Raw genomic sequence first — 12,470 nt, forward strand, 5'->3', positions numbered from 1 at the left:
CACCGTATGGAGTAATGTAATCACTATGGGCCTCAGTCGTCGCAGCGTAGTTGCGTATGTAGTAATATAATCGCTGTGAGACTTAGGTGACCTTGTGTAGTTACGTATGAAGCAATGTAATCACTATTGGGCCTCGGTCGTCGCAGTGTAATTGCATATGTAGCAATGTAATCACTGTGAGACTTAGGTGACCTTGTGTAATTGCGTACTAGTGTGACGACACTTACCGTATGTTTTGGGTATTGTATGTACTAGAATGGTTTTTTGGAAATACTAGAACTGTATGTAACTATATGAAACTATATTGAATTGTTTCGAACTATATCATATTTTATCGTGTTATGAAGTATGTAAAATAACACTGATATGCCACACACTGATATAACCTATTTTCTTCCTTACTGAGAGGTGTCTCACCCCGAATATATAATTTTTTTCAGGTCCTTCGGGTAGCCGAAACTAACACCCTAGCGTCAGGAAGCGAGGGGTGTCATTTAGCTACTACTAGTGTCTAATAGGTACGAGTTTTTATAACCGGGTTGTCGTGATGGATTTTGTAGACGCTCGTAGTATGTATGGTATTCATAGGGACGTATATCCTTGTATGGTATAGACTCTGGTATGGTATCATTTATGTATAGAAAGACCATATTTCGCTGCGTATTTTGATGAGTATGGATGTTTATGTGTATGTATATAGGGCATCTGTTCACCCCACGGGGTCAGACCCTCTATTTATGTTGTATTATGTATGTTTTAATTGATACAGAGATATGTTAGATTACTGAATTCATAACTGGGACCCATCTGTGGGTTCGGGGCGTGACAACTTGGTATTAGAGTTAACCAGGTTACTAGGTATTGTAGACTTAGTTAGGAGTATTGATGTGTACATACCAGAGTATAGGATATAGGAAATGGGTAGTGTTGGTCGAGGGTTGTTCTGTTGCTAAATCAGGATTTTTCGGCAGTATTCCATGTTTTTCCTAGAATGACGATTCTAGTAAGGGTAGGGCAGACCATTGATGGATTTGTGTCGATGTGACGGGACAGGCTTAGATCTGTGAGAGTAATAGTTGACATGATAGGTCTATGATTGCGTTAATTGTGTACGATATAGGAATTCTTACCGATTCCTATTCTGTTTTCAGAATGGAGCCCAAGGATAATAACTTGGAGTGTGGCTCCGAGGAGACGGCGAGTGATGAGTCTCCTTCTGTATCTCATGGTTTAGCGAGATAGGTGATCCAAGAAATTAGGTTGAGTGTTAGGAAATGCGAGAGCTCTCCTACTGATGCGGGGTGTACCATCAAAAGGTTCACACGCATGCACCCTCCAACATTTATGGGTGGACCTGATCTAATAGTGGTGGATGACTGGGTTGAGAAGACCGAGCGGATTTTGGAAGTTCTCCACTGCACTGAGAAGTAGAAGGTGTTGTACGCTACCTTTCAACTAACTGGAGAAGCAGGGCGATGGTGGACGGCGGTGTGTCTGCTTGAAAGGCAGAGAGTTGGTCCATCTGGTATGACGTGGGGCCGCTTCAAGGAGATATTTTTAGGTAGATACTTTTCGGTCTCCACTTGGGACACGAAGGATGATGAGTTTTCGAACCTGATGCAGGGAACTTTGACGGTGCAGAGGTATGCTGCCAAATATATCGAGTTATCTTGATTTGCCCCGTACTTGATTCCGAATAAGCACGAGAAGGCTCGGAAGTTTGATAGGGGTCTAAGGAAAGACATCCACCGTCTTATAGGGATGTTGCAGATTCATGAGTTCTCTATCTTGGTGGATAAAGCCACCATAGTTGAGACCGACATTCGGGGAGATGAAGGAGCGCAGGATCAGGGGAAGAGGTCAGTATCTTCTGGTCCTCAGAGTGGTCCTCGGCAGGGTCAGTGGAGGAAGAAAAAGAACTACAGCTCTGGTTATCTGCGAAACACCGAGCGGCTGAGTTCTCAAGGGGATCCATCCTCCGCACCGTGCGCTAAGTGCCGTAAATGGCACGATGGCGAATGTCAGCTATTCAGGGGTGTCTGCTACAACTGTGGCAAGTCGGGCCACATGGCAAAGAGCTGTCAGGAACAGAGGAGGATTATGCCTGCACAGTATCAAAACCGTGGGAGTAATCAGATGCCTCGGGGGAACCACCAGGCAACCACGGCTCTGGAGAGAGTATATTCACTTATTCCAACCGATGTGGAACACGCTGGGAACGTGGTGATAGGTACCACGTTACTGCTTTCGAATAGAGCTGCTGTTTTATTTGATTCAACGGCAACCCATTCGTTCATATCTACTAGTTTTGTGAAGTTGTGTGAGGCGGAAACCTGTATGATGAATGAGATGTTGTCTATGACTACGCCGACTGGGAGTGTAACGATTTATAGTAAGATGTTAGGAAACTGCCCAGTTGTGATTCAGGAGAGACTGCTACTGGCAAATCTTGTAGTATACGACATGTCGGGTTTCAACATCATACTGGAAATGGATTGGTTGTTCTCTAACTATGCGGTGATTGATTGTCATAAGAAGGTAGTAGTGTTCAGACCTCCCGGGAAGCAGGAGTATGAATTTATGGGATTGTGTGTGCGTTCGACGCCACAAATTCTATCGACATTACAGGCGAGGAGGTTACTCTTGGATGGTTGTCAAGGGTACCTAGCTTGCGTGAAGGAACCACCGTAGGATGAGTTGAGACTTGAGGATATTCGGGTGGTCAACGAGTTTTCAGATGTGTTTCCAGACGACTTACCCGGTTTACCTCTAGATTGTAAGGTGGAGTTTGCGATAGAGTTGCTGCCTAGTACGGCACCGATTTCTAAAGCTCCGTACCGGATGGCTCCAACAGAACTTCGAGAGTTGAAGGAGCAATTGCAAGAATTACTGGACCAGGGTTTTATTCGACCGAGTGTTTCTCCCTGGGGAGCTCCAGTATTATTTGTGAAGAAGAAGGATGGGTCGATGCCTATGTGCATTGACTACCGTGAGATCAACAAAGTGACGATGAAGAACCGTTACCCTTTGCCTCATATAGATGATCTTTTTGACCAGCTGCAGGGAACACAGGTCTTTTTAACGATCGACCTATGGTCAGGGTATCATTAGGTGAGGGTTAGATCCGAGGATGAGGCAAAGACTACTTTTCGAACCAGATACGGCCATTATGAGTTCTTGGTTATGTCATTTGAGTTGACCAATGCGCCGGCAATATTTATGGATCTGATGAACAGGGTGTTTCCTGAGAACCTAGATCAGTTCGTAGTGTTGTTCATTGATGACATTCTGGTATACTCAAGGAGTTCGGAAGAGTATGAGAATCATCTAAGGTTGGTGCTACAGATTCTACGAGAAAGGAAGTTGTATGCCAAGTTGAAGAAGTGTGAGTTTTGGTTGAATCAGGTCGCGTTCTTAGGCCATGTGGTGTTTAGGGGCGGTATCTCCATTGATCCTAGCAAGACTGAAGCTATGGTCAACTGGGCTAGATCAAGGAGTGTGCAGGAGGTTCTGAGTTTTCTGAGACTAGCGGGTTATTATCATCGGTTCATAGAGGGTTTCTCTAAATTGTCTAGACCTCTGACACGATTGACTAAGAAGGGGGTGAAGTTTGACTGGACTAGTGATTGCGAGCAGTGTTTTCTCGAGTTGAAGCACCGGTTGGTTACTGCTCCAGTATTGACCATTCCTTCAGAGGATGAGGGTTTTGTGATCTATAGCGACGCGTCCTTGAAGGGTTTGGGATGTGTGCTTATGCAACAGGGTAAGGTGGTAGCTTATGCTTCTCGGCAACTTAAGGAGTATGAGAAGAATTATCCTATGCATGATATGGAATTGGCTGCTGTAGTTTACGCCCTAAAGATTTAGCGACACTATCTGTATGATGTTTAGTGTGAGATTTTTACTGACCACAAAAGCCTCTGGTATTTTTTTTCACGCAGAAGGAGCTGAATATGAGTGAGGCAAAGGCGGTGGCTAGAGTTGATTAAAGACTACGACTGCACGATCAGTTATCACTCGAGAAAGGCTAACGTGATAGCAGATGCATTGAGTCAGAAGTCAGAGCATGCAGCAATAACTACAGTTGTAGCTCAGCATCATATCATACGGGATATGGAAAGCCTTGGCATGGAGTTGGTGTCTGGTGATCATCAGGCTTTTGTTGCTAGCTTGGTAATCTAGCCGACCTTGTATAAGCGCATTAGAGCCGCACAGGCTAATGATGCGGAGTTAGCTGAGATTGTGGAAAAAGTGTAGCAGGGTTTGGCTGAGGATTTTAACATCTCTGTCGGAGGTGTGTTGAGGTTTGGGACCAGGCTGTGTGTTCCAAATGACGATGAGATCAGAAGGATGATTCTGGAGGAAGCGCATTGTTCCCTGTATACGGTACATCCGGGTAGTACGAAGATGTATCGGGATTTGTGTGAGTCCTTCTGGTGGAGTGGTATGAAGAGGGATATTACCCGGTTCGTGGAACAATGTCTGACGTGTCAACAGATGAAAGCTGAACATCAGAGGCCAGCAGGGCCGTTGCAGCCTTTGCCTATTCCAGTATGGAAATGGTAGCACATTTTTATGGACTTTGTTACTGGATTGCCACTAGCACGTCACGGAAAAAATGTTATATGGGTAATCGTAGACAGGTTGACGAAATCTGCTCACTTTGTACCGACGAAGGTCAGATACCCTTTGAGTAAGCTAGCGGACCTGTATGTGCATGAGATTGTGAGAATGCATGGTGTACCAGTGTCCATTGTTTCAGATCGGGATTTGAGGTTTATATGCAGGAGGATTTCGATATAGACATTCTCCAAGCAGACCATGTAAAAAGGGCGGTAAATGTGTAACTGTGTAACAAATTTAAGACCTATTGCGCCAAAATACGTGAATATTTTAGGGCGATGGGAGATGTTGGAAATGGTGTGATCCCAAGAGGGGAGTGTGTAACACTCCAGTCCCAACTTACAGCCTGGGTGTTACTGTAGTGACTTCTGTGTACCTAATATACTTCTCAACAGATATATATATATATATATATATATATATATATATGTAGTGGAAAACATAAACATCCATCAAACTATTACTCGAGTTCTAACTGCCTGATAGATACATACAGCTATTCCAATATCCATGTACAATAATATATGATACTCGACACATCCTCAAGTCTTACAACATTTTACAAGATCTGAAAACATATAACATAATCTACAAAATCGAGCTCATGGAGACGAGTACTCAAAAATAGGTCACTACCCTGCCCCAGTCCTTGCTAATCTCAACCTCAATAAGGACCTGAAAAGACAGTTTGTATAATAGGGTGAGACACCTCTCAGTAAGGGACGATTAAGTTAATAACAGTGTATGACTAGCATGCTTTAAGTGTTTAACAAAAACATAAACATATATAATCATCGTTTCCATAATTGTAAAATATGTAGCCCATTTTCATCATATGAACAACTCTATAGTATATAACAACAATTACATAAATGTACAGATATGCAGGATAGAACACACCGTCAAACTCTATACCATGTATAAATCCTTACAGTTGGGGTTGATAGCCCCTACTGTCTCAATACAACATAGGTACACGATCAAGAGGCAAACTCACACTAAAACTGCCCATATTGTCTCAATACAGCCTGGTTTCATATAGATCAAAAGTATGGTGCCCTCACTAGCAACAAATTCGTGCCTACACTATCAGTCCCTAGGGTTCCTAAAGCATATCGTGCAATTTAAGCAATTGAAACCCTCTTTTGAAATCATTTCACAAAACACATCATTACATGAAATCCAGCTCGTAACCGTCAAATAAACTTCTTGGTATTTTCACAACAGTTCTAGTATTTCACAATATCAACACCTGCCACACAGTGTTCCACACTCGAAAACAACCCGAAAGTAAATATAAACAGTTAATATCATAGTAAGGGTCTTAAACAACGAAAACAACATTTCTAACCGGTGAAAAGATCCAAAATGACAAGTATAATATTTTAAAAATATAATATTTGAGTTTGACCGATTGGTGTTAAAAATAAAGCCGGTTTACCAAACCAAGGCCCGGAAACCCTAAAACCACCGTAACTCGATATCTAAAAGTTAGTTCAACATTTCAATCAGTTCATATTGTATAAATCACTATATTAACATAACCCCCTTACTTGCGTGTGAATTGAAGTCTGAAATGACCCGGAACTCAAGCCCTAGCTTTCCGAACCCTAAACCTAAACGATTCAAAACAACAGCACGTAAATCCCGAAACCTAATACTTGAAGAACAACACTTCAGTATAATCTCGTATACTACAGATCCACAATACCAAAAGCAAAAACCGACCCTTACCTTAATTTTCGGGAAAAACTAGAAAATCTCCGAAATGAAATTCTGATCCGTAGAACCTGTAGAGATTCCGTCCTTGGTCCACATAGCGACATCGGATCATCAATTCGGACAACACACAACCCAAAAATCTTAAAGAGAGAGAGAGAGAGAGAGAGAGAGAGAGAGAGAGAGAGAGAGAGAATGTGAGTTTATAAAGAAAAATCTAACTTAGCCATTAAGTAATCAAAATAAATATCTCCTCCAAGATATTTATATATAAATATCTCAAAATATCTCCTCCAAAATATCTTTTTATTTATTTATTTATTCATTATATATATATATATATATATTTGATCGGGTTATTACAGAGTGAATTGGAGATTTAAAAACTATTCGGCTAATTAAATCATTTAATAGATTCACTGTAGTTTATATCTCATTCATAATACACACGTGCATGTAAGTTAATAAAACGATAAATGTATTATACACATGGGCGGGCGGGCGGGCAGGGTTCGGACGGGCCACTAACGGGCCGGGTCATAAATGGGGCGGGTCATAAATGGGGCAGGTCATAAATGGATCGATGTTAAGCTAGTCACACACATGCCAGCCCTAATTTGTCCATTTAATAAACGGGCGGGTAACGGATCACCTGTGTAAAAAATATAATTTATTTATTTGAACATTTTTTCAAAATTCCATATAAAATGACATTTTTTTAAGAAAAATATTGCATTATATTTATTAATGCAGAAAATATAAATATTTTCTCTGTTCCTATTCTCGTGGCTCTCTATACCTATCATGAACCCTAGAAAAATTGCAGAAAATCTCTTCCACCATAACCACCACCACCCCCACCATCACCATCTACACCCACCCCAAATCATGGACCACCAGTAGCACAGCCACCATCATCTGCAGCACCACCAAGACCAACTTCAGCACTTCCCTCTCCCTCTGATCTCCGAATTTGTGCTCTTCTGACACAACGAAGACAATGACACGAGCAGCCCCTCCTCCTCCGACCATATAAAATATGTCAAGTAACTCACCTCCACGGAGGTGATCCGTGGTTGCTAGCTACTGGCTATGGTCCTTAGAGGAGACGCCAACTGTTGGCTGTGGTCCGTCAAGGAGTGGATCGTTCGCAACACCGTCAGCATGTAGCAGTGGCTGCAGCGCACTAGAGCCCAGAGGAGAGGGGAGAGGATTAAGAGAGAGAAAGAGAGAGAGAGCTGAGAGGAGAGGAGAGGAGAGGATTGAGAGAGTGAGAGCTGAGAGGACTGATGCGGCACAACCGCACGGGTTAGAGTTTTTTTGTGTGGGATGATGGACGGATGTTGGGATTGGGAATCTAGGATGCATATAATTTTTATAAAGGAATAGGATCCAAATTAACGGATCACTCGCCGGGTGACCCGCCCAAATCCGATTGAACCAGTTTATAAATGGATCAATATGTGACCCGCCCAATTATTAAATAGGTCGACTTCATTAAACCTGAACCCGTTTTAAACGGACGGGTCTGGATGACCTAACGGGTCTGGATGACCTAACGGGTCATGGCCCGTTTTGTGTGCCAGGAGATGTACTTTGAAGGCTCCGTCTTGGTCGTTAGATTTTATCCAAAAATAAATAAGTAATAAAGAAGCAACTTGTATGTTAATAAATAAGTTCATCATTTAAGATGACGTGGACTACACTCCCAAGTCCCAATAAGTAAAATCGTCCATATTTTGCGCATCCATCCATGTGCTCTATATAAAATTAATTAATTTAATTCTTCAACGACGGTACTGCGCCGGTTCTTTCATGCATATATATTAATTACGTAGAGAGAGGTAAGGTCGCCGCTTTTCTCTTCAACCCTATTCTAGCTCGATCGCATACAATAATCGTTGCGTAGAAATGGCAGTCCCCTCCACTCCTGTATTCTCAGTTCATCGGCGGGAGCCGGAGCTTATCGCTCCAGCGAAACCAACGCCGCGGGAGCTGAAGCTGCTGTCGGATATAGACGACCAAGAAGGCCTGCGGGATCAGATCCCCGGCATCATTATATTCAGAAGCAACCCTTCAATGGAAGGCAGAGATCCGGCGAAGGTAATAAGGGAAGCCCTGGCGGCGGTGCTGGTGTTTTACTACCCACTCGCCGGTAGGCTCATGGAAGGGCCTAACCGGAAGCTCATGGTGGACTGCACCGGCGAAGGGGTGATGTTCATCGAGGCCGACTCCGATGTCACCCTTGACGAGCTCGGCGACGCCATCCTGCCACCGTGTCCCAACCTGGAGGAGCTTCTATATAACGTGCCTGGCTTCAATGGGATCGTCGGTTGCCCTCTGCTCTTGATTCAGGTGATGACGATCTGTTCGTTATTCCGGCCGCTTCTGTCTACTCAAATAAGCGCAAACAATTAAAAATATGAAGCCCCTTGGGTTGGCTTGCGTCTGGTTTACCTAGATCCGAGGCTAAAATTTCTGGGTCATAAAAAGAACTTACAACATAAAACAGATCAGCAAACGAACCTATTAGTCCTAAATCCATAATCCATAATAGTAGGTGTTTTCTATAAAATCAACATTTGTTAAAAAATAAATTTCTCTACCATCTATAGAAGTATGGATTGTGTGGAAATATATTCTTATCTTTTGAAAGTAAAAACTCACAAATTGACCATTAAGTAAACAAAAAATAATAATTAAGAATTTCTCATGTCTCTATTTTTGTGTCACATATTAATATATGTTTGTATTTTTATAATTTTAAACATAGTATTTTTTGTTTGTTGGTTCTGGATATTTTAGGTTACACGTCTAAATTGTGGTGGATTCACTTTCGCATCACGCTTGAACCACACAATATGTGATGCACCAGGACTCATCCAGTTTTACAATGCAGTAGGCGAGATCGCACGTGGAGCACACACACCATCTCCTCTCCCTATTTGGTGCCGAGAAATATTTAATGCTCGAACACCGCCACGCATCACATGCACTCATCATGAGTACGAGGACGACAACCCAAAACAAGGACTAATAGGCTGGGCTAGCAATGTCAACATGGTCCACAAATCCTTCTTCTTCGGCCCAAAAGAAATGAAGGCCCTGAAGAAGCAACTTCCGCCGCACCTTGGCGCTTGCGCCTCCACATTTGAGGTGTTGGCCGCCTGTCTGTGGCGGTGTCGTACAATTGCACTTGGGTTAGCCCCTGAGGAGGAGGTCCGCTTCTCTTGCATGGTGAGCCTACGCGGTAAAGGCTTCATAAATGTTCCTTCTGGGTACTATGGCAATGCGTTTGTGTACCCGGCAGTGGTTTCCACAGCCCAGTTATTGTGTAACAAAACCTTGGGATTTGGGGTGGAGCTGGTGAAGAAGGTAAAGGCCCAAGTGAGCGAAGAGTATGTAAGATCAGTGGCAGATTTGATGGCGCTAAGGGGCAGACCAACATACACCATGGAGTCGACATACATGGTATCGGATACAAGATATGCTGGCTTTGAGGAGGTGGATTTTGGATGGGGGAAGCCTATTTATAGTGGGCCGGCCAAGGCTGTAAGCATAACTAGCTTCTGTGTTGGGTTCAAGAACAGCAAAGGGGAGGAGGGGATTGTTGTGCCCACATGCTTGCCATTGCAAGTCATGGAAAGGTTTGAAGAGGAGTTGAAGAAAATTACTCAATAGCTTTGCTAGAAGGAAGTTGGTTCTAGTTTGTGAATTTTGCAATTGGGATGCGTTCGATTTTATTATTTTTTGTTACTGTTTATCTAATAACAACAAGAATAATTGTCCTTTTCTTAAATTTCTATCAAATTCTTGTATCTGTGCTTAATGTATAATTCATTTAAACTCATAAAAAATCTTGAGATGGTGTTTTATTTGTCTAGCACTATTAACTAAGGAAGAGAAGAATCATGATTTGGGCCTTCTATGAATCCAATAGAACGATAGAATGATTAAACCAAAAATTACCTCCAATAACACCTTTTTTATGACAAGCTATAAAAAAAAAAAAAAAAATTTGAAAAGGGTGGACTAACCAAGTTTTTATATATATAATTAACACATAATATCAAAATTTAAGGCCTATTCTACAAATTTACATTTCAAAAAAATAAAAATAAAACTCGAACTATGAAATTAGATTAATAGCAAGCAATGTAGTGTAATCAAGAAAAACCTATAGAAAGAAATTCTCCAATCTATAACAAAGGGAAGATGATGAAGAGTGCTACCTATCTCAATTGAACAATAAATAACTGAAAAGAGGGAAAGATCATAAACCTTCTTTGAGTAATTTTTATGCATTTATAAATGTTTAATTTGATCGATTAAGAAACCACGCCTCCTATGGAAATAGTGAGATTGAATGCATATATGCTTGCTGAAATTGGAAACAAAAATGAGCTGCTAAAGAAAGTCTGATTGGTTTTCCAAGAGAAGCTTGGGCAAATAAATGTCAATAGTGAGAACCAACTTAGAATTTCACATATCTACACTTTGAAGTAATAATCTTGACAAAACACTGCAAAGATGGCCATCGAAAATCCAAATTGTTAAGCAATCAAGTGATGGCTAAGATGCAGTAAGGTTGAACAAACATATGTGGTCAAGCAATGCCAAAGATCCAATTATCAATCCCTAGCAACTATGCCATAAAAATAAATAAATTTTTTGAAATTTCCTTTTAGAGTTGGTTGATATTTGCTACAATTTTCCATGGGACAACAAAGATTGGTCACATATTTAAATTTATTCAAAAGTGCCAAAAGGGTTTAGATTGTAATGGCAGTTAAAGTTATATTTTCAAATTCAAAGGGGCCATAGGATTTGCATGATAAGGATTAGGTGGTTTAGTTCAAGAATCCTAGATTTAGTCCTTAGGATTGGGAATGAGCATAAATTTCCTAAATATTATCTTGGAATTATAGAAGAAAAATACTCTATTGAAACATAATTTCAACTAGATAACATAGTTTGTCCCAGCGCCACTTTAATATGCTTATGGCTTTATTTCTCCTCTTATCTAATTTATCTCTATCTTGTTGTCTGCTCTCCCCATTTCCTTGTTTCTGCATTAACTAGTATATATGACTTTTACACTCCTTCTTTCCCTATTATATAAGGTATCTCTTAGTCAATAGGGCATCATGTACCTTTGAGGGTGCAACATGAGTTCTCTTACCTCATAGTTTGCTACCCATCTCTCCATTTTTAAAGGAGATTTGTTTTGTATGAACTCCTTCTTTTCTTGTACACCTGGTGGGAACCTTTATGGTACTAGTCACCAGAGGCGTGGAAAGATCATCAATGGAGATATAGTGTTGTTGAATCTATTACTCTCACCAATATTTTGATTGGGTTGTAATTTAATAATGGTTAGCTGAAAATCATTACACGACTTCTTACGCATTTTAAGAGGTAGTAACTATGATGAATGAAGCCAATTACTTAATATTTAAGCGTTGAGATGAGGTGTTGTCTAGAGAATATGCAAAATGGTAAATAAATATCTATGAAGGCACTAGCTATCATTTACCAAAATTTTTTGCTATTGCCCAATGGCCAATTAATGACCTTAAATCTTCCTAGGCTACTCTTCATTGTTGGTCCACCTTATTAGCACATTTTTTATATTTCTAAAATGGACTAAATTTTATGTTACCATGGATGAATATGAAACCTAAGGTGTAGTCCCAAGAGGGCGGGTGAATTTGGTTATTTAAAATTCCTTAAAATCTTTTTATGAGTTCTTGATTTTTTACAATCTTTTAAAGACTTATGATATTCTTACTGATTAGGCAATCCACACAAACATTTACTTCTATTCAATCCACAACCACAACATACACAACCAATTGATTAACTGTTCAAATCAAACAAACACAATACAAGTAATCAATACTTGTTTTGCAATATTCAGCAGCCCTGTATATGAATGTGCAAGTCCTGTAGTTGGCCTTTAAATTTTAAAACATTTTAAAAAATTAGCCCTTAACAGTGTTCAATAGACTGAAGTGTCGGGTTCCATCTTCTGAAGTACTTTAATACATTGAAAAATTTACTCTGAACACAGGGTCAAACGACTGAACTGAGGGTTCAGTCTTCTGAGGGTGTACTACCTCTTCTGT

The 12,470-nt window shown here is 40.8% G+C and overlaps 1 protein-coding gene across 1 annotated transcript; it reads left to right on the forward strand.

Moving 5' to 3' along the window:
* Positions 1–8,253: 8,253 nt before the first annotated feature.
* On the forward strand, positions 8,254–10,023 carry LOC131156675 (benzyl alcohol O-benzoyltransferase-like). Its single transcript, XM_058110539.1, has 2 exons — positions 8,254–8,697; positions 9,148–10,023. Exons 1-2 carry the CDS (start codon positions 8,254–8,256, stop codon positions 10,021–10,023), a joined length of 1,320 nt encoding a protein of 439 aa, XP_057966522.1.
* The last annotated feature ends 2,447 nt before the right edge of the window (positions 10,024–12,470 follow it).

This window comes from Malania oleifera, chromosome 5, assembly GCF_029873635.1.
Source record: "Malania oleifera isolate guangnan ecotype guangnan chromosome 5, ASM2987363v1, whole genome shotgun sequence".
Lineage (NCBI taxonomy): Eukaryota > Viridiplantae > Streptophyta > Magnoliopsida > Santalales > Ximeniaceae > Malania > Malania oleifera.